A 23,162-nucleotide genomic window follows, 5' to 3' on the forward strand; every position below is an offset into this window, starting at 1 on the left:
AGGAAGTTCTACAGAAGTACTGGGGAAAAAGTGAAATGAAGAAGGAAAAAAAGAGGTTTGGAATGAAGACAGGCAAGAGGGCAAGCTGGGTGGAAGGAAGGCATTTTCCACTGCTCCAAGCTCGGGAGTGAAGCCGTCAGCCATCAGGTCCACGCCCAGTGCCTCCTACTGGGCCAGGGCAATATTACTGAGCTGTGTTCACTGCATTATCCTGGGCACAGGATGATGCAGTGTTCCAAGGCATGCTGGAGGAGGGAAACCTTACGTAGCAGGGCCATTGGACTTGATATTCCTGTTTACAGACCTCCACTGGGCCAGAGCAACCCTTCACCATTCTCATTGTCGCAGCCAGGCCTTCTCTTGGCTCCTTGGAATCCTGTGGTACATTTAACTAGTTGTTTTTGGGTACTCTAGAGCACCCTGGTGTTGTGCTTTACATTTGACTGGTCAAAACCAAGTGTACCAAAAAGCACATTTGGCTAGTTCCTTCAGAGTGCCACACTACATCTTGGAGGCACTCTCACCTTTAAGTTGGGACCACAACTGATATCTAAGAGAATGCCTGTTTAGTGGCTTTCGTAATTGCTCTGGGAACAGCTGAACATTCGGCACAGGCTGTCTTTTTGTGACTTCAACTTGAGACGGCCCTCCACTGCTGAAAAATGAGTTGGAGGGCAGCATTAACCAGTCAACTGTACCACTAACCTTCGCCCAGGGGGTGACCGGGATTTACCTGTGATGTTGCCTCATGAGCTGCACCCCACAATTGCTTTGAACACATCCCATCATCACTTGTCTAGCCAGGCTACTGGGCTGCTGCTGCCGCACAGTAGGTCCTTAGCATTGGTTAGCACTTCCTTGTTAAGTTGTAAGCCTGTGTACACATTCTTTTCTTATCTACATTATGTTGTTTACTGATTAACAGAGTGCCTTGTTGGTTTGCTGCAAGCTACTTACCAGTCATTTCGTGAGCCGAAGTTCTGCCTCTGCAGCAATCTTCTTTTTTAAAGGTGTACTGACACAAAAATTTTCTATCTTGTTTTTTTCTGCTGCAATAAGTAGCTAATGACCCAGTAATCACGGCACCAAACATCACTGGCTTCAGAGTGCGACAGGTAATTATTTGGAGTCTTGTTTGTAGTGACCAGTCCAAGTTTCGGTTTGAGAGAGCAACAAGATGGGCCAAAGAACGAATGTAAACACAGCTGGATACATGATCGCACAAAACTGTGACGTGCAACGCCAGCACGCTCGCCGGCGCACGAGCTTCATGTTGGTAGTTCGGCTGCTACGCGTACACGTGCTTTGTGATGTCCTCGCCATCACCATCGTCCTCGTTTTCATTGTCCAGCGGCGACTATTTCCTGCTTGCTGTAGTCGCTGCCGAATTAGACGTGGCCAACCACATTTGACTGGAACCACTACAAAGCAGTGACTCGGAAAGTGTGACTAGCGACAGCTATCACTATGCTTACGCACTGGTACAAGTAGTATGAGCCATTCGCGGGCGCTTTGGCGTCACTCCCTGCGTTATACGAAAGAGGTACCATTCTCCCCAACAGGTGGCGCGACTTGATCATTTTCTCACTTACAGAAAAAGCTATGCTCTTGCTACGAATGATGCATTCATTCTTACATAAGCCTAACCTTTCAGTTTAGCTTGACTTAACATTTTCCTTTAGTGTAACTAGGCCCAAGCAGACACCGTCGAAATCTGACATCACAGAGAGCTGGTGCCAGGTGATGATGATGATCATTATTATTTATTGGCACCCCTTTGAAACGGGGCGGTCACAAATCAGCTGTGACAAATAGTAACCTAGCCTGCTTGAGTTCATTTTTGTATCCATCTTCTCAATCTTTTTTTAGGTTACTCAAAACTTATCTATCTACCTTTTACCGCTACCTATGCCTGTAACAGATCCAGTTTTATCAATCTCTTTCCTTTTTTCCACCAATACTCTAACCGTCTCTTGCTCATTTCGACTGCTAACTGGTTGATGTTTCCGTCCACTTTAAGTCCAAGCGTTTCTGGAAGGTGCACGTTACCTACAGGTCTCACTGGGTTAATCCCTTCGCATTCCATTAAAATGTGCTGGGTGGTCTCCGGATCTTACATTACATAATTGCTTGTCTCATCATTATAAATCATAATTGCCAATTTCTCTGTGCCAAACTTAAGGCCTAGATTTGTCGCTGCCTTGCCACACATATTTGCAAGTTTCTGTAAATCTCTTGCATTGTCCGCTAGTAGCACAGTGTCGTCCGCACATACCAGTCCAGGGACAGATGTATGTGGACGACTTGTGGGAACTTCAAGGTGGCGTCACCTCCTGTCTTTGCTTTTTGCATATTTTTTGGTTTAGCGGGCCTCCTCTCAGTGGTAAAATTTGCATTCTTGGTATTTTAGGTGGGCAATTTACTATTGCAGCTCAAATAACTTTTTTTCTTTAGTATCCCTTTAACAGCAGAAGCTATTTTTGTCTTGGTTTTGAGCTGTACAAGAGGTTGCCATGCCACTAAGGTAATCTTAGAGACAGGCCAGAGTGACAAGTCGTAAAAGCAAGTTATAGAAAAATCCAGGCAGGTGATGAGCAGCCACACTTTTTGTTTTTGTCTTGCTGTCCAATTCTACAAAAAAAAAATAAAAACATTGTTTAACATCTTTTGACATCTTGTCTCCCGGTATCTGCAGGATGGTCCACAAGCGGGCTCTTTCTCGGAACCTTGAAAGAACTGATGGTGACAGAAAACTGCTGGCACAGCACAGGGGTGAGAAATCTGCATGGCATATTCCTTGAGATATTCATAGCCTTTGTAATACCTGGTATTGACGTGCAGTATCTGTGAGTAGTGGCCCTGCTTCATTGGCGTAGCTAGGTCGTCTGGCACCCGGGGCCTATAGCTCTTTGCCTATAGCCTATAGCCCGGGGCCTATAGCTTCTTTCCGCTGCCTTACTAGTCACGCATGCAGTGAAATGTAACCTCTGTGCTTGCAGGGATGCAACATGGTCGCACTTTTCGGGTGCTGTGGTTTACACACACTTTCACTTTGTAATACTTCAGGTGTTCGCCTCAAGCAAGACACTTGCAGTTTCCACGGCAAGGAATGTGAAAAGCAAACAAACAAAAAGAAACATTGCGCTTTGGAGGCAACATGGAGCTTCCTCCTTGTTGGTGGTTTTCAGGGCATCAGCGTCTCTTTTGTGCACGTCACTCGTACCATGCGGTGCTTGCGTGGTGCATGGCAGCGGAATCTACGGAAAATAGCAACAGCGTGGGCCGAGAGCCAACAGAGACTTTTTTGTAAATAGCTCATACGGTGACAACTGATCGGCTGATGGGCAGAATGGTTCATTTTGCGGCTTTCACTGTAATGACTTTCTGAATTAAAAAAAAAATTCCGCATTCCCTTGAGGTTCGGTATATTGAGATTTCACTGTATGTATGTTTTTTTTATGTGCTTGTGGTTTTCGTGCGTGTGGTGTGTGTCTTTTTTGTTGGCACATCAGCAATGCAAAGATTTTTTCCGCACTTCAACTTCTACCTGGCTGTACATTTATCATGTTCTGCTATGTATTCACCTTAAGCCTAAAGGCTGCAGTATATGCAGTCAGGTGCTTCGCCATTGTCTCCAGCAAAACATGCCCCAAAGCACAATGCAGCTAAACAACATGCTGCAGCACAGCCCACAGCAAATGCCGTTAAAGCACGCTGGATCCATGTCACGTGCTCTATGCCACATTTTGTCCAGTGTTGACACAACTTGCACGCACTGACATGTTGATGGACAGAGCAGTTGAGACAAGGCCAGAAAAAATTATGCCAAATGTGGTCATACTTCCGAGAGATGCCAAGGTGCCCAACGGCGGGAAAGTCGTGCAGTTGTTGGGGTACAGTCTATTGAAGGTGAGATGGAATGAACGTTACCAGCTCGGGCCTGTTGGCATGCATGTTTTGGCGATACAGGGTTTCATTCTGGGGCACGAACGTGCAAAGGGTTGGGTCCGATGGGTCAGAAAGGTGTTGGATCAGCTGCCTTAATGATTCATTGCGCCGTTGTTCAGCACCAGTGTCTCTCAAGGCGGAGAGCACAAGAACGCTGATCGGTGCAGCATCCACTAAAACATCTGTTGCATCGACGAGATGATCAGACAGGCAGTCGGTGTCCTGATGTAAACGATCCAACCACTGTGCATGTGTATTTTTGGAGGTGTTGGGCTCTGCAGCCAAGACGACTGGTGGGATCCTTGAGCGAAGAAAGTCAACAAAGCACGTGATTATCAGTGGTAACTGTAAGCAGTCGACAATATAAGTAGGGTTGGAACTTGCCCACTGCCCAAATGAGTACGAGACAGTCACACTCGGTAATCAAGTAATTATGCTCAAACACATAGAGAAGGTGGTTGGCGTAGGCGATAGTACGGTCATGCCTACATTGGCGCTGGGCAGAAATTGCACCTATTCTGTTACCACTGATATTAGTGTGAATTTCTGTGGGAGTAGAGGGACCGAAATGTCTGAGAACTGGAGTCATTGTGAGTAGCGTGATGAGGTCCGAGAAAGCAGTCGCTTGTTAAGAGCCCCAGCAGAAAGGAATGTCTTTGTTGACGAAGTTAGTCAGAGGACAAGCAACATGCGTGAAATTTCTCACAAGCCAGCAGAATTAAGATCATGGGCCAATAAAGCTTCAAACATCTTTGGCACAGCTTGGCACAGAGAAATTGTGCACCCTACTAACTGAAAGGAACGCTCAACCCCAACGAGTCAACAAGATGGCCGAGCATGGTTATTTGGCAGTGACCGAAGCGGCACTTAGGCAAATTGAGCTGCAGGTGCGCGGTGCAGTAAACAGAAAGAACAAACAAAAGTCATTCAAGATGGGTTGCGAAAGTTGCAGAAAAACACCTGTCATTATCAGGTATTTCATCGTCAAGTAGCATAAAGAAATGGATGATTTAAAGCCACGCAAGAGCATATCCATCATCCGTTCAAAGCTCACAGAGGCATTGCACGAGCCAAAAGGCATTACCCTGAACCAATATAGGTCATCGGGTGTGACGAATGTGGTCTTCTCGTGGTCCAGTTCACCATCGACAATTTGCCAACATCCACAGCAAAGGTCTAATGGTAAAAAATAAGTCGTACTGTGAAGGCAATCCAGAGGGTCATCAATGCGTGTAAGTGGGTAGACATCTTGGTGATCTTGTTTAGGTGACCATAGTCCACACAGAATCACCAGCTGTTATCCTTCTTTTTGACCAGAACAATAGGGAAGCCCAGGGGCTGGAAGAGTGCTCAATAATTCTCTTGGCTCTGGCTGACGGGGCACCATTCTGCATATTACAGCGTTCAGGCACTTTGTGTGTGCAATCCCCGCACATGGCCTGCGTTGGGGAGCGCTCGCAGTGACAAAATTCGGTACTGCGTCAGCTGTGGTGGCCCATCCGCAGCATCGAGCACGAGAGGCTCTGCGGTACACCCGACATGTCAAATATGCTGTGGAGGCCAGAGAGACTTCTTGCACTGGCTTCGTTCGCACTGAGATATAGTTTGGTTTTTTTACCGTAATTGTGCGCAACTGTTTTTTTTTTTATATATAGGCTCAGTAATCGAATGAAACAAGTTTTAATCCTTAATAACAAACACACACTGTGGTATATGGCTGCTAATGCATTGCTTTCGATCATTTTTATTTTTGTTGCTCTTTTCGGGTTTTTTGTTTATTTGCAACCCGTCGCGAGGAGCCTCACGTGCATGCTCGCACGAGCGAACGCTGGTTGGCACACACCGAAGCATGGACGCAACGCGCAAAGTGGTAAATTTTCTTGACTGAATTTCTTGCGTAGCTTCCACAGTGTTGACTGCTATGTATGCAATGGAGTATACACCCAATATATTGAATATTCGAAAAATAGAAAAGTAGATATTTGATTCGCAAATCGAATTATTCGGACATTCACAGTTCGATTTGATTTGGTAATATCCAAATACTCGCACACCCCTAGTTACAAATAATTCTTTAACCCACATTTTTTCGGCATTTCCATGCATTATACAACGTTGGCACAGTGTCCTCGGTGAATTAAACGAGGCACATTGTGTTTGCTTGGTGAAAGTAAGGGCCAGGTAATGGGTGGTGTGTCGGCTAAGTAAGAAGTGGATGCGTTTATTGTGGCTTTTGCTCTAATTTATTTATGCAAAGGATGTTATCAGTGTTCTTTGAGTGCGCAGAATTCAGCTGTTTTCACTTGCAGAACTACAACTTCCACCAAGAATACATTTAGCAAAATGTGGGGAAGGCTATGGCAAAGGTACATGCAAAGTTAAATGCATCCTGCAAAATACTACCCTTGCAAAAATTTTAAGCAAGAGCTCAAATGTTTCATACTGGCGTAATCAGCTATGCTTATCGATAACCAACAAAACTGTATTTTACACCTCATTTATGTTTGCTATATAGGAGGGTCGTGTTGAGTGCAATGTGTGACGAAACTTTACCATTTCTGGGCTTGGTTATAGGCATTGCAAATAATTATTGAACACTCCTTTTATTTCTCTTTTTTGTGTTGTATGAGGTTCATAGTCAGTTTCCCTAGTGTCCTCAATGAACAACCAAAGTCACTTTGTTTATGTTTGTTTAAAATTAGTGGCAGGTTGTAAGTTTTGGGTAAATGAAGTTCGGATCGTGTGGACAATTTACAGCCTTAGCAGTACATTAATTTTACAGGCTGTCCAGACCACTATAACTGTGCTTTAGTAACTACACATAAATTAACCTGATGCTCTTCGGGGATCCGTACATACCAACAGGATCACATTTTGTAAAAATGGAGGAAACACTGTGGCCAACTTTTTGACAATTAAAATGTGTGTGGATGAATTACTGCATTTGTAAAAATTCTTTACCAAGTGCCTGAAAACGTTGAAATCAGGCAAGTTTTTAAATGGGCAGGTCATATTGAAGCAACGTTTTAAAATGTGTTATATAATTACTGGCAAATGAAACAATATTCCAACTGCATGAAAGAGACAGCTTCGCTAGAAATTGGGTTGTGATTCTGCTAGGTCACACAAGTCTGCAGGGTTATTGTGTCGTGATGTTTAATTTAAGCATGCTTTTTTAGGTTAGGTCATGGTGCCATGATTGCAGTTAAGCTGATTGGCTTTTTAAAAAGTTGTTAATTCTGACTTTCATTGAAGTAAATACTTATTGCTTGCCTGTCACCCTATCCAAGTATGCATGTAAATGGGCGCATACACTAATGACACATGTATATGTACTGTCAGCATAAATTCAAAAGCGAATAAATTGAAAACAATCGGAATGCATCCTTGCGTTTCCAGGTTTGCCTGCATCTCTAAAGGTGACCTAATTTGGGCTCCAAGACATACATTTGGAACTCCACCATGCTTAGAAATCGGTTTCAGAGTGCTTGCGCATCTCACTACCTTGTAATTAGCGTAGCAGGGGCCTGGTCTGCTTTTCTTGTGTATTTGCTTGTTTGAATTTCAATTTATGTTGATGGTACATGTGTGTGTATGCTTGTTGCTATTACTGGGTGCAAATACACTCGTCATTATGGTTGCCGGGCCTTACTAGACATAAAACTGCTGCCACCCCCTGTTGGCATGTGGCAATCTCCAAGTGCCCCCATCTCCATGCAGGCTTCAGTGAAGCCATCTTCAAAAGTACGCTGCAGGTTCTGCACAAGGCACTGGCGCTACCTGTCCAGGCTGCATCGCCAGCCACCTGCTTCACCGACCTGGCCGTGAACCTCACGCTTCTAGCACTTGACCTGTGAGCCCCTTGCATAGTTTTGTAGAAGTGACTCACGCTTTCCTTATCTAGGTTTGCTTGCAACCGGCTGAATGTGCTGATAGTTTCCTATAGATTCTGTGCACTGCTGTTGAGGTGAACTTCCAGCAACTCGAACAGGATCTCGCGCTCTTCACCCACCTTGAAAGCAGCTCTCTGTTTTTATTCTTGGCAGAGACTGATTGCTCCATGGATGGCAGCAATGCTGGTGCCACTGGCACACTTATCTTTCACTCCCTTTCATCATCCTTCCTGGCATTGCACTTTTCAATAAGTCAACCAAATCTTTATTTCCAACGACAGTTGGGGGTCCCTTAGGCGAAAAAGAGTAATAACACCACTTGAAAATGCCTAAAGGCCCACGTACATGACAGCAGTATTAAAATTCATACTTTCTAAAACAAATTTACAACAATAGAATAAAAAATTCAGTTTAAAAAAAATTAAGAAGAGGTTGTGCAAATACAACGATGGAACAATAGAATAAATAAGGTCAATATATAAGTACACTCCAGGACGGTTGTACATTATAGCTGAAATATTCAATGTTCACATGAGTACATATAAAATGACGAAAACAATAAATACAATACAAAGAGTAATGACACATTCTTGATCATGTCTAGACAGAATATTATAAAAAACGTTAGACAAGAGTTGTAAAGAATTCACACGTTTCTTTTTTTGTATAGGCAGAAAATTTGGCACCTTTCTCTTCATATTTATTAAGTAGGGACGGCAGTGTGAATCTAAGAGACTAAAAAAAGAGGTCGTGCGGGAACGAGAAACAACTTGTCAGCGCTGCGGGTGCGTGAATCAGTGTAATGCATGCTTATATTAGATAAATCTTTAATAAACAATCTGAATTGTTCCTTTGGGAAGAAATAAGCATACATTAAACGAAAATCGAACATGCGTTTCACACTGATTACCTTATAGCTCGTAAACAATGTACCTGTAAAACTATTGCATGGGACGTTTGCAATATACCTGAGTGCTCCTTTCTGCAATAGGTGAATTGTTTTTATGTTACAGGGTTGTGGTGCCCCAAACTAACAGGCAGTAATTTATATCGGAAGAAAACAGAGCATGATAAATCTGAAGTTTATCTTTTTCCGGAAGAAAGTGCCTACATCGTGGCAGAACACCAGCAGCACACGATAATGATTTAATCAGTGATTCAATATGACACGTCCATGTCATATTAGCAGAAAAAGTCACTCCCAGAACTTTATGTTGTTCCACTATTTCGACGGGTATTCCCATGAGCGTTAATGATTGGTTCACGATGACTTCCGTGCCTCGGGATCTGAAAAAGGCAGCTTTTTTTTTTCGTATTTATTCGTAGGCCATTAGCAGTGGACCATTGCAGCACATCTGAAAGTACACTTTGGGTTCTGGCAATAATTTCAGTTGGATTTTGTCCAGAAACAAAAATACTAGTGTCATCCGCATAGAGTAGGAATGAGACATCATTGTTTATCTTAACAATATCATTTATGTAGATATTGAAGAGCGTTGGTCCAGAATGCTTCCGTGAGGCATACCACAAGAAATGGTTTTAGGAGACGAACAGTTAGCAATTGAAACGCACTGTTTCCTCTCAGAGAGATATGAACTAAGCAATAAATTAGCTACACCACGTACCCCATATGCGCTTAACTTTCCGAGTAAAACGTAGTGTTTTAGGGTATTGAAGGCTTTGCTATAGTCAATGAAAACACTCAGCATCACATTCTCGCGTCACCCACCAGCTAGATTTCGTGTTGGTTTCCTGCTACCATCTTATAACGCTATGCAACGGGAAAACGAGAAAGTATGTCTTGTGGTGCAACGATTCTCACCGAGTGTACACGTCAAATTTCCTGCCAGAATGCCCCGTATAAAGAAGCTGCTGACCCGGGGGAATTCGAGCAGCGCAAATGTGCCTAGGCTTGTGAAAGTCGCTAGAACGAAAACATGCATATTGGGCCGCTTGGGCCAGCTGGTCAACGCGCATTGGCGTCTTGTGCTGTAACAATTTGCACGATGCTTCTCATAGGTAGTTGTCAACTACAATTGAGTCTGAAAAAAAAAAAAAGAAAATCGAGGAAAAATGTATGATCCGAAGTCACTAAAAAATTTGGCAGACTCACTTGTTCGATATACAGTTAAACCTCGGTACAGCAAACTTCAATATAATGAGATTCTCAAAATAACAAAGTATTTAAATTTTTATAACTTCTTGTATACACAACACCATGTATTTAGAACCTCAATATAGCAAAGTGTGTTAATACATGCTATCAACATAACGAAATTTCACTGCCGCGACGAAGGAATCCCGAGCCAGTAAATGGAAATATCCGCGAATGCAGGTGGTTGAATGGTTAAGTTACAAGCAGCTGCTTTCAAGCACACCTCTCAAATCACGCACCGAGCATCGAAGAACAATCAAACCAAGTGAAGCAGCATCATATTCTGTATAAAGTCAAAGTGAAATAAGATCCTACCACACCTCGCACGCTGTATGCTTTGGGTGCATGTGAAAGTGTTCAAGGGTGAGCTGAGAAGGATGGTATTTGACTATGATAGTCTTCCCGCGCACGCAAGGTGACGGGGGAGTGAAGGGCAGGTTGGCATGCATCTCCTTTTCTAGTGCAGCCATTGCTATGCATGGCTCTCTACGCGGCTCGCATGCCCTGGTTTAGAGGTAATCTGCCACTTGTGCAAAGAGTTGGCGTGCAAAGATGGCATGGCAACACGTGCGCCGTCTTCCTGCGCCTTTATTACTGAAGGTTGTGTGATCTTGAGTTTCACAGACGCACTGAGGCAACAGGCAGACGAAGCATTCGCTTCCTACTGCTGGCACTTTTCATGATAGTCTCATCTCACTGCAGGCGACTCTATCGGCCGTGGGAGCGGAGTAGACACAAAATCGCGGCTGGCTCTGCTTCGTACTACCGGTCAAGATATCATTGACACTGCATGAAACCGCATCTTTTGTTGCCGACTCTCAAATTGAACAAAATGATTTCTTTTTTCATTGAAATTTGCTTTTTTCTGGTTGCCTCACAACTTGGAAAATTTTGCGGCCCCAAGCTTCCATGTAAGAAAAAATCTATTGGCGACTTTACTTATCTGCATAAAAGGTTGAATTTCTATGTAAGGAAATTTTGATATGATGAAGCAAATTGCCGATTTTAGCTTCTTCGTTATATTGGGGCTTAACTGTACCCTTGTTTGATATATCCAGGATCCACACTGTATGCGTATTAGAAAGAGCTGCATGTGCCCAGCACTACACATCGCTAAATCGCAGCAACCTTTCCCTCATTGCAGGCCATCATCACAGGCGGTTCCAGTGAAGGCCAACTTTTCAAGCCTTTTTGAGCATTTTGGCTATTCACCTCACACGCATCCCAGGTAAGCTATGCCAAAGCCACACTTGCGCTTGCTTCTCTTAGACACTGCTTGAAACTGTTAGCTTTCGTCGCCAACTCTCAAATTCAACAAAATGAATTTTTCGCTCATTCAAATTTGTTCCGATTCCCCAATAATTCGGAAAATTTTGCAGCCCCTTCCATGTAAGGAAAATCCTTTGGTGGCTCCACTTATTTGACTGCACTTATTGCATAAATTCCAACATGAAGAAATTTCTGTATAATGAAGCAAATTGCCAATTTCACCGACTTTGTTACATTGAAGTTTAACTCCACTGCTTTCCATTTCTAGCACTCATTAACAGGCAAATAGGCTGTCGGTTACGACATGCCGAGTCATTTCTTCATTTTGTTTGTTGCAACTCATATCAAGCAAATGGACAATCAAGCCAAAAAAAGCATAGCAATTAACATTTAATGCAAAAGCATTATATGGCTTATGAGATGGAAAATCCAGCATTGTTGGCATTGGCATGACCACAATGGTCCAAAAACAGGGTGTCTACCAACCGGGAAAACCGGGAATTCTCAGGGATTTTGAGTAGTCTGGAAAAAGTCAGGGAAAACTCCGGGAATTTGGGCCTCTATCAGGGAAAATTAGCGGCAATTTTTTTGAAAGGGTCGAAAGTCGCGGTATTGCTGGCTCGAGCAACAGACAGGAATCGTAATGAATCGTCTTTGACGCCCTGTCGTCGGCTGGAGGAGTTGCCAGTGTACAGTCAACGACTGACTTTCCGGATTCCCGATAATTTGGACGGCTTCGCGGCACCGCCACATACCCCATAGAGTCAACGTATCAGAATGTGTGAAATTTCGGATGCAAGAACTCTTCGCCGTCCTATTTTTCGGACGTTTTGCCGTGACCGCAGGTCCGAAACGGCAATAATCAAAGGCACCACCGCTGCCGTTTTGGTTACTTCGCCACCACTGCGGCAACGCTAGGTTTTAGCTGCTTCGACGTTCGCTATGAAGCTTCTTGCCGTTGGGTGCCGAGTTTTTTATTGAAAGAATTAGCTGCTGTCAGCAATGGCACGGACTCTGCCTTTGTGGTCCTCGCGATTGGCTTGGAAACTTGGAAAACACGGTGCGTTGCATAATGCCGGTTCCCGAAAGTCAGCTTCGCCTCTGTACAAAAATGTTACTTGGTGAAACATACGCAAAAGCATTGCAGTGAAGCATAACAAGCGTGGGAAGGGGCTATTCCCACGGGACACAGTATGTGTCCCTTAATTATACACACGTGCATCCGGTATTTCGTGTCGCAGTACGAGCACCGATATGCCTAATATGTGTACCGACAAGCCTTCAGAGCGTTTTCGAACGTGCCTGTGGCGGTTTGAGCCCCTAAGGGCAGTAAATAACATGCATTTATCTTTTTCCAAGTGGCCTATTTTTCGGACGTTTTCGCGGTCCCTAAGGAGTTCGAAAAGTTGGTTGTGGACTGTGCAATTGACCAAGATGCTTTAAATGGTCCTTGGGGCAAACGAGTGGCGGAAGGAGGACAAGAACAGAAATGATCTACGCATTGAGGAATAAACGGGAAAGGAAGCTTGCTGCCGCCGTTTTGAAGGAGCTTGAACTCAAAAAACAAAGTTTTGGCTGATGTCGAGATGCAGGTGTCCCTCATCCATACCAAAATAAACTCTTTAAAGCTGTGAAACACAACTCGGGCATCGTGCACAGGCTGAGAGTATGTCAGGACAGTTGACATTGACTTACGAGCTGTTGAGAGAGAATCTCTATTGTGACAAAGTTCGGGCCTCATACCACTGAGCTTGCTATCAGTTGATAGAAATAGCTCATATTCGAAAATATTTGCTTCTATGTGCATCTCCATTTTATTCGTATTTGAGAATGTCCGACTCCATTTGCAATTTTTTCCGAAGACACTTTATTTGCTGTGCATTTTACTAACCCCTGCCTTCTGTTCTCTTTTTGAATAACATAAACACTACTCCTTAGTATTCAAATTGGATTAAGTTGCTTTTTTATTTTTTTTATGTGCTTACTAGAGAGTGACAGCATCAGGCGATATGGTTTCAGCCCGTCTTGACATAAAACATAGTTCTGCATCACTCAGGGAAACTTGCAAAGGCACTCAGGGAAAACCTGGAAAACTCAGGGAACATGGAAATGTCAACTTGGTAGACACCCTGAAAAAGTCAAGTGAACCAATCGAGGCAGTTGGTGATGTCAATTAAGACACAATCAGGGCACTCAAACCCACAACCATCGGTGGGAGTCAAATCCACAACTTTTAGTGTTAAGGTGAAGTTAATTATAAGATACAGTTAATTAAGGCACTCGACCCCATGGCCTTTGTTGGAGGTCGAACCCTTGACCTTACGTTGTGCGTACCTTGTGGTAAACACCATTGGTCACGTGATGTCACGGCACTTCTGCGGATGTGGCCGCTGAAGTCATGTGGTCGCGATACTTTTACATCCATACAAGTGGGGATAAGTAAGTGCCCCTTGAATTTGTATTCTTAACTGATCTAATAATAAAGTAAAGAGAAATAAGATTAGTCAAAAAGACAACTTGCCACAGGTGGGAGCCGAACCCACATTCCCTATTGCTCGTGCGGTGCTTTAACGATTAGTAAACTATCGTGGTGACTATCTTCCTCTCGTCTGCTTTCTTGAGTATTTGTGTATATTGTCACATGGTAGTGACGGTGAAGAAAGCAGCAAAACTGCGAATGGTGAAAATACTGTTTTGTTGGGCAAACCTGTGCCCTCAAAAACATGCTACACTCAAAGCACAACGATAGCAGCGAACAGAGTTGGCGATCATCAAAATCTAATCAGCAGGTCAAGCACGTTGACTTTTATAAATCAGTCATCGAAGGTTCCAGAGTAATTGTTGGAGCCACCGTGTCTTCCAGAAAGTTCAAGAACATTCGCATCATGCATACATGCAATCAGGTTACACAAGGTTCAGTGACAACAGACAGCGGATAGAACTATCGATAACATTCCAGAAACTTCCTATACATACAGGCATGTCCTGCGACGAATGATAATGCTTAACATTTCTTAGCCAGTGAAAAGCGATCACCGGTGAAAGATAAACAAGTACATGTGTATATACCCCTCTCTTAAATAGCATCGTCCCAATGCTCGTCCCAAATCCTGGCATCGTCCCAACTCCTGGCAAGAAGCCTTTGCAGACATCACTTTGTATTGAGCACTTCTAAATGTGCAATTTGGATGTGGCTACTATCCGTCGGTCAAGCTGCCGCAGGACAAAGCCAATCCGCACCACGTAGCATGGCCAGACCGGAGCACGTGAGTGCAAGAGCGCGCTCCAGCCCTGTCGTGCACATAGCAGACACACTACAGTTGCATATAGCTGCACCTGCTACATAGCATAGATACCGCAGCCGCCGCAGGGTGCCATGATGATCCCGCTCACTGCGGCCCGCTGAGGAAAACCGAGTGGTCTGTGCAGGCGGCGTTGCTCCAGGTGCGTGGCAAGCCTGTCCAAGCGCCAGTATCCGACTGGAACAGGCCGTCTGCTTCCCAAGCTGCACACCTTTGCAGTGTGTCACCATCATGGTCGAAGCTTGTTCCGAGCAAATATGAAGACAATGCTTGGTTTAACTCTCAGAAGTTGTGTGGTTGCCTTGGAGATAGGAAATGTGCAACTCATGCCACTCAGTGCAAGAATAACTGTGCATAGCTACCTAGTATACTGTCACACAGTAAAGGGATGACACTATGAGCTCACCCGTGAAGTGAGGGATAGCCTTCAAGTTTGGCCCATCGCAGGCGGCAAAATCGGAAGTAGTGGTGTCTACGTGAATATTTGAAGTCAAATTTGAGCTGCTCGTTACAGTGACGTTGAGTAGGTGGTGTGTTGCAGGCACCACCTTGCTCTGCCGCAGTTTTCGAAGTGCAAAGCAATGAAGAAGGTGTGGGAGCACTGCAGTGGAGATCGAAGGCAATCTTTGGTTGCCAATAACTGCGCTTCTGCTGAAAGCACTGGAGAACTTTTTTGCTGCGAAGTATTTCTGAAATAGTGTATTTTAACGTCAAATGCATTTCTTGACCTCGATAAATAGTGGCTGAGAATCCTTCTAAAGGTGATTATGTACCAATTAACTCAGCGTCAAAGTTTAATGCCAAACGCTTCTCATTTTCTTTTGGTGCTAGAGTCAATTGTCATTGTGTTCTTGCTGGTGCAGTTGAACGTGAAATAACGAACACAGATTTAGCGAATTATTGGATTACATACTGAAGCAAATATATATTTTTTTGTCCATGCTTTATTTCAATGAGTGTTGTGTTGTTGATAATTAAACCAAAAATGAAAGTTCCAAGACAATATCTGGTACAATGAAACAAATATATTTTTTGCTCACAGTTCAAAGTATGTAATTATGGTAGCAAAAATGTCAAATACTCAGTGAGAGCAACTTGAAAAGGCACATTCCAGATGCACGTGTGTGCTCTGATCAACGACTTGGCTTGGCTGGATCCAAAAAGGTAAAGCACCAATCCTGTTCGGCCACACCGGTCGCCCGGCTCCTTATTACTGATTGTTTTTTTCTTGCTGATATTGGTGTGTGCATTTATAATAAATGTTGAGTAGAACCAAGATATTTTTGTCGGATGCTACTGCATTGTAACAAGGTTCATTTGTGTCACTGTTATTTTACTTGATGACATTCTTTTGCCCTAGATTTAGAATATTATGCATATACGTGCATGAGCTTAACAGTTTGGCCACTTGAACCTGTGTTACAATGTTGCAGTGCATCTGGCCGCTTCTTGTGCCTGGTGCTGGAAGATGGCCAGGCGTGCTCTGAGCTGGAAGCACGTGTCACAAACAGTGATGCGAGACTTGTCCAGGCCTGGCTTCGTTGCTGCGTTGGGGTGGAGCCACCGAACTCTGAGATGACTCGACTCTCGCGGTGAGAATTATTTAATTTTTGTACGTATATATAGTGGAACCAGGATCGAACCAGGATATTGACTTCGAAGGCAATACGGAAAAAAATTTGATACATTGGAAACCTGATATAGAAAAATATGCTGACGCAAGCTATAACTTAAATTTCCACATGTCCCTGAAGGTTTTTGAAAACTGTAACAAAATGGAAGCTAGTGTAGCCCAGTACTTCTAGATTGAATTTTCTGAAAGGGTGCACTTTGTACTGCAGCACTGTAGGTCCATAGCTGGTGTATGCAAATTAAAAGTACAAGTGCATAAAATAACTGTTCTATTTTTGAACTTGTGTTGTCCCACTTTCTTCTTTTTCAGTTTGCTTAAGGAACAGCACAAGTGATGCTAGATCCTGTGCTTCTTGTTTGGGTGCAGTGGTAAATGGCGACCTAAACAACATTAGTAAGCAGGAAAGCCATCTAGATACAAGTTCTTAGTAAAATTAAACATCCAAACATGCACGTCAGGAAAAACACACATTTATATTGTCAGGTTGAATGATGCATAGGCTGTTCTTCTGGATGTGAACTGTCCTTGTTTCAAAAATTTGTCGAAGCACAGCACCAAGTTTTGTGTGCTGGTGTCATGCTAACCTGTCACCTGTGGCTGAAACCAGGATGTCACCTTTGCCTGAGCTGCAGCACGTTGCTGACAAAATGTTGCCTTACCAGAAATTACAATCTCATGCAGCACGAAGTGCCTTATATCTAGATACTAGTACAAAAGTTTGGGTACTATGAAACATCATTCTTTTAATGCGTGAGCACTCTTAGGGTACTTCAAGCACTTTCTGGGGGCTATGTGTCTTATCTATCTGTATTCAACATATGTATCTATATACGTTTGTATCTAACTGTTTCCCGCCTACCTGGGTCACTGGGCAGTCAGTGGTCAAATGGGTAGCGCGTGGGGCTGCAGTGCTGAGGTAGCAGGGTCCAAAACCAACCATCGGGCCTACTTGGGTCACAGAGTAGGTGGCAGTGTGTACATACTTGCCACTCTTGAACGAACCTCTTTCACGCTAACTAGGAGTACTGCGTATGTGCCACTAAGCCTGTGCCGGTCTCCAGTGACCCTCTTTGATGCCAGCTTGGGTCACTGGGTATGTGCAAGTAGGTGAGTGCCGCTCTTCCATGAGTGTCGTTAACGCCAACTTGGGTAACTAGGCACGTGCGACTGGGAATGTGCCGCTCTACAACGATGAAGAAGCTCCCTTAAATTTCTCCGATGCTCAGCGGAATCGAACCCACACCCCAGGGGTTCCTCAATGAAAGTAACCCGACACCTTAGCAGGCTGTACCACAAATGCACTTGCTAAGTGCCGCTTTTCAGTGAACACCTTTCACACCAACTCTTCAGCAAACTGCGCTATGAATGCACTAGGTATGCTGTGCTCTTCAACGAACCTCTCACCAACTTGAGTCACTCAGTATATGTCACTGAGTGTGCAGCAAGCGAGGTAACAATTCTCTGCATTCGCAGGCACCGGCATGCCAGACTTCTCGTCTCAGATGTCACGCGCAAACTTCTTGGTAGTGCCACCAGATGGCGCAGAGCATCCAGAAAGTAGTGCAACAGAAGGGCCCAGTTGCCGCATGACGCCTTTCTCAGCATTCGTATGCACCGGCACACCGGGCACTTCGGAGGCCATGTGCAGGCTTTGTGGTGATGGTGCTAGATGGCGCCGAGCATTCTTTAAGGAAGCGCGAAAGAGGAGTTACGCTGCAGTATACGCCTCGTACACAACTCGTTTCAGTGGTGGCAATACGTTGTGTTGCTACGATACATTGATTAAATGCTAACGCATTACCGTCGACAGTCATTGTGAAATGGGTTCTGCCGCAATTCTTTTTTTTTTATTTGCTTGTTGCACACTTTCGGTCATCACCATCATGAGAGTGATGATTATTACATGAAAATTTCATGAATCAGCTGCTGCATGAATATTCCTGTTTGTCTGCAGTGCAGGTCTTTCTTCCTGCAACTTCAAAGTGGAGTGTCCCTACAGAATGTAGTCTGCGATCTTTTTGACAAACAGTCAATATCATGAGCAGTAGTAAAACAGGTCCAAATGGTCACAAAACTTTTTTTTAGGTTTTGCAGTGGAGCTGTTAGGACCTCACTGGGTTTCTGTTAACATCTGCAGCCTCACTGGGCTAGGGGAGAGAGAGATGAGAGAGAGTGAAACCAGAGTATAAAAATAGCATCGTGCAGCATGCGACAGGGCGAGGGTGGGTGGAGCCTAGCAGGGGAGAAGGAACGGTGCGGCGGGGACACAAGTGGTGTGACGTCATTGCTCTCCAATAAAAGCCTGCGTGCTCGCTTCGGCGGATTTCAAGGAGCTACTAGATGCACAGCATCGGAGATAGCATACATCATAGATAAGGTGCCGCGTTTGCCGCCGCGTTGCGTTGGTGCAGCATCTGGCATACGAGATCGATGCATAGGCGTCTCAACAAATCGCTTCTGTTGCGGCGGGCGCCTCGAATGGCCCACCGTCTCAACCGAAACCCCCCACAGAGGAAGACGGCATGGATTTTTCCGAAGTCCTAACTTCCCCCAACTCCGCTGGTCTCTGGTGTTTGCGGTAGTAGAACCACACATAACTTTTTTAGTTTTCGGCTTCCACAGTAGTATTTTTTCACATTTTTAAGGTTGACAGGTCCGCTAATGCTATGTTTGCATTGTTCTAGGATTGTGCTAGGCCGCAAGGAGTTTGCCAACTACAACAGCTTGGTGGGCACCGTGGTACCTTCCGACGAGGTGACGGCGCATGACGACCTTGTTGTCTACTTCCTGGACTGCCTGGCGCAGTACGCCGACATCGTCTCTGCAATGGACGGCATCTCGTCGCTGGCTCAGCTGAGGCAGAGCCTTGCCGGCTATCTCAGAGATTTTGTTGCTGTGGCAACGGCTCAGCTGCGGAACAGCGCTGCAGCCACGGCAACGCGTGACAGCCTAGGCAACGTGTACCACCTTTGTGGCCAGCTGTTTCGGTTGTGTGCTGGCCTCATCTATACCAGGGTGAGAGCAGGTTGGGAGTTGACATTCACTTTGATGCAAAAATGAAGTTAGGGTACAGAGGTGAATTACTGTATTTGCTCAGGAAAGGGCAGCACTTTTTTTTTTTTTTCTCAGAGTAGGCTTGTGGCAACTCACTAAAGTGTCAAACTGCACTCATCAGACTGCTATGCAGAATAATGCAACTTCTTGTGGCCAACTACAGAACACTTTTATTCAGTTGTCCTCACTGGTTCAGCAGCCCTTTTGTTTAACTAGCTTGCCTCATAGGCAGACTCTAAAGCCTTGTGGTACTCTGTGCCATCTACACTCACAAAACTGAAAGCTGGGTGAGTTGGTATGGTTCGTTAAGATGGAACCATCCACACTGTTTGAGATTCCCATCACCTTGAAGCTCTTGATGACGGGTGTCAAATAAAACTGCAGGCAATGCATTCTAGGTCCTCACTCGCACTTTTTACAGTGATCTTCCCCATGAGCTCGATAGCACAAAGCAGCTAAACAGCTTAAACTGTGGCGTAGCATAGCGATGGTGACGATAATGATGCCCTTATTGGCAAGACGGTAACTGGCGCCATCTAGTAGTGGTTTGCAGCACACGTGTATTTGCATGATGCTTTGAAAATTGTTTTTAACATATTCACGCTCCAAAATGGGGGTCTAGATCTTACACGAAGGCAGTCAAGCACATCATCTGATGTGTGGGCTTGACTGACAGCCATATTAGAGGAGCACAAATCCACATGCCGTCCCTTACGTGTCTGGTCTCCCATGTGTCCGCAGTGGTACTCAGTACTAGCAACTTGAAATAGCAGCACACATGGGACATGCATGCGTCTTTTGGCAATTGGCTTGGCTTAGTTGGACCACAGTCAGAAAGCCACAGTGCTGATCTCTTGTGATAACACTGATTGCATGGATGCGTATTCGCAGCACTGGAGAGCATGTCTATGTAATTTATTGTTTCCCTGTCTCATGTCACCACATCAAGATACAGATGTGCAATCAAAATTAACATGAAACACTTTGCTAGCCTTATAGAGGTACCTCGCTTACGTTTCTTTCGTATAGACTTGGTCATACATGTGCACCTTTTTTGCATTGTATTGCGTACTGTCACGTGAAAGTTTCTCGTTTCTTACTGCATGATAACCAGTTCCTCTCAGCAACTGCAACAATATATAGTATCATGGGGATTAGACAAGCTAATTTGACAAAATTCACGGTGTTGAGACAGGAGATAAGGGAGGGGGCTCTGATGGTCGAACGCCCATCAGAGCCCTAGTGGGTAACCCTGTTGGACAATTAACTCTCTCTCTCTCTCCTATATCTGCTTGCATGCTTGTGATAAATATTAGATATGACAGAGACACTTGTGAGTCCATTACGACGACTTCATTATAATGAGGTTTGGCTGTATCATGGCTCCTATTATTAAAGGGACACTAAAGGCGAATACTAAGCCAAGCTAAAGTGATAGATTAGTGCTCGAGAATCTCTAAGGCGTCAATATTATCGCGAACAGAGCCTTAATAATCGAGAAGTCGAGGTAAATGCAGGGCATGATTAGAGACTCCCCCAGAACGTTCAAGCACTTGCCCGATGACGAAAGTACTCCTCAGTTAAATTTTGTCGCTGGTACTCAACTACTCATTGCAAAAAAACACCCTCATGTTGTATTATAAGATGAAATAAAGTGCTACTTGTCCAGTTCCATTTCATGTTTAGTAAAATTAACTCAGTGAAATTACTGTTGACAACGACGCGGGCAGTTGAAAGGTTTCGCTTCCACTCGACTCTGCGCCGCCCACGCTTTCGTGTTTGAGCACTTTACTGATCGCGTAGTGCTGCGCTCGTTTTGGCAGCTCGCGAAACTCACATGAACTGCAAGTAGCAGAGAATTCAACTTCCATGTGATGTCGCAGGATGCCCGAACAATCTACACCACTTGACCAAAATGCAGATGCCGCGGTGAATTCCCCCGCTCTCTCTTGGCTCGGTGCCATCGTCTGCCGGGCTCCATTTTACTCACTGACGGCAGGAAAGGGCGGGGATGGCGTATACAACGTCACCACTCCCCCGGTTATGTGGCAGGAGATTTGAATTTCGAAAAAGGTATTCGGACCCTGCAGATACAATTTTCTCATAAACTTAGTCTTTTCTTAGCACGAAACAAGTTTTGCGAGGTTTCTGGAAAGGTATTTAAACAGTCCACGTCGACTTGGTATTTGCCCTTAGTGTCCCTTTAAGGGTTGAGCTGAAATATCTCGCTCTGCTCACATTCCTTTCCTCGTCCATCATTGCCTGCATGCAGGGCATGGCAGACTGTGTGCTTCCGAGGCTGCTGGACTCTTTGATCTTGCCCGGTGCACTGTATGCTGGGAAGCTCATCCCCCAGGCCCAGCTGGCTGCCATCAAGCAGCACCTGCCCTTGGTGAGTGGTGGGTCCACTGCACACGTAATCCCAAGCTGACTTCCAAGAAAATCCAGGGAATGTGCATGTAAAATTTTTGGGTTCCATGACCTCCTATGTTGCCATCACAGGCATTCCCTTACCCGGCACTCGGCTTCCTTCAGGGGCGAACTGCCCTGGGGAAAGAGCCTGTGCCGTTCAAATCCTGTTGAACCCCGTGGGAACGACAAAACGCTGTAAAAAGGGGGGTATGGGCTGTAGTGGCAGTAGCTATGACAGTTGGTGGACCACTGATTGAAAGAAAGCCCTCATTACAATTCTATAGTTAGATTGGGCAGAAACTTGGGCCAGTTGGTAGAAGCAAAGTTCACATTTCTTTAAACCTTTGCTTCAAGGATAAAAAGCATAATGTGTGTGTCTTTCTTATCCTTGTGCTTTGTCTGAGTTCTGGTCTCTTAACTAAAGGATGACACTGGTGGTGTTCTCTCATATTGAGATTGGTGAAAGTTTGTACCACACATGCTAACGCCTGTTGTTTTGTTTTCTGCATACATAGTCTGCCTAAAAGCTTTGCACTCGAATTACTGTGTTTCAAGGCTCTGATTTGAAACTATGCTGGGTGTCACTAAACAATCAGTTGTCACACTTCATAACCATGGTTATGCTTGTAAGTGCCAGAAGAAAGGTATTTTCCACCAAAGACATTATTTTGCCTCTTGTCTTTGTGGTACGTATGACAAAACTTGCCTATGTTGCATGTAGCTTAATAGCTTAAACAGTATCGCTTCTGTTTGTGAGTTTTTCATGTTCATGGACTGGGTACAGTTTTTGTGACACATAGCTAAAGACAGATGCTACAACCAAGTTTATGGGGCTTCAGTGTTGGTAGTTCGATATTAATACATGCACAGTAGACTCTTCTTAAATGGAACTCGTAGGGATGAAATAAATTTTGTGTTTACCTGAACTTTCATTTAAGTGAATATAACAAAAAAATCACCAACTGTTTTATTCAAAAATCGTCTGAGTATTTTAATATTGGTGGGGCAACAAAAAAAGGGACTTTATTGTAGTGGTGTGCGAATACCCAATTGTATACTTCAAATCGAATCAAATCAAGAGAGAAAGCCGAATGTTGAATATCGGCAAATTTAAGGCTTGCAAATTTCGGGCAAGAAAATACAGTGCTGCACATGTTCGAGAGTCTCCTATCATTGCATAACACGAATGTAGCAAGCTATCAGTAACTTAGATACATAGAAATCAGGATAAGGTACAGTCTACTCTTGTTAAAGGGAACACCAAATTAGTATGCCAGTGCTGATTACAGCTCAGTTATGGTATCTGAAAGTATGGAAAAGAATTCTTTTATCAATAGAATTTCTGTTGAATATAACCAAGCCCTTTTTTTTCTCTGAACCTAATGAATTAGTGATGTCTTCTGTTGCACTGAATATCAACGAGGTTCTCAGTTTAATAGCGGACCTGCATTTTGCGACAATCTGTTATTTATTGCTTAGAAAGTATTGCTTTCCAG

The 23,162-nt window shown here is 44.3% G+C and overlaps 1 protein-coding gene across 3 annotated transcripts in view; it reads left to right on the top strand.

Annotated features, from left to right (window-relative positions):
* Nucleotides 1-23,162, top strand: part of LOC126523557 (protein MMS22-like) — a 152,225-nt gene that overhangs the window by 105,493 nt on the left and 23,570 nt on the right. For all 3 annotated transcript variants that reach the window (XM_050172154.2, XM_055066917.2, XM_055066918.2), the window contains 6 exons: nt 2,696-2,772; nt 7,669-7,801; nt 11,141-11,224; nt 16,001-16,159; nt 18,885-19,215; nt 21,527-21,646. In XM_050172154.2, the coding sequence (XP_050028111.1) occupies nt 2,696-2,772; nt 7,669-7,801; nt 11,141-11,224; nt 16,001-16,159; nt 18,885-19,215; nt 21,527-21,646 (904 nt within the window). The remainder of the gene's footprint in view (nt 1-2,695; nt 2,773-7,668; nt 7,802-11,140; nt 11,225-16,000; nt 16,160-18,884; nt 19,216-21,526; nt 21,647-23,162) is intronic.

The sequence above is a fragment of the Dermacentor andersoni genome, chromosome 6 (assembly GCF_023375885.2).
Source record: "Dermacentor andersoni chromosome 6, qqDerAnde1_hic_scaffold, whole genome shotgun sequence".
Classification (NCBI taxonomy): domain Eukaryota; kingdom Metazoa; phylum Arthropoda; class Arachnida; order Ixodida; family Ixodidae; genus Dermacentor; species Dermacentor andersoni.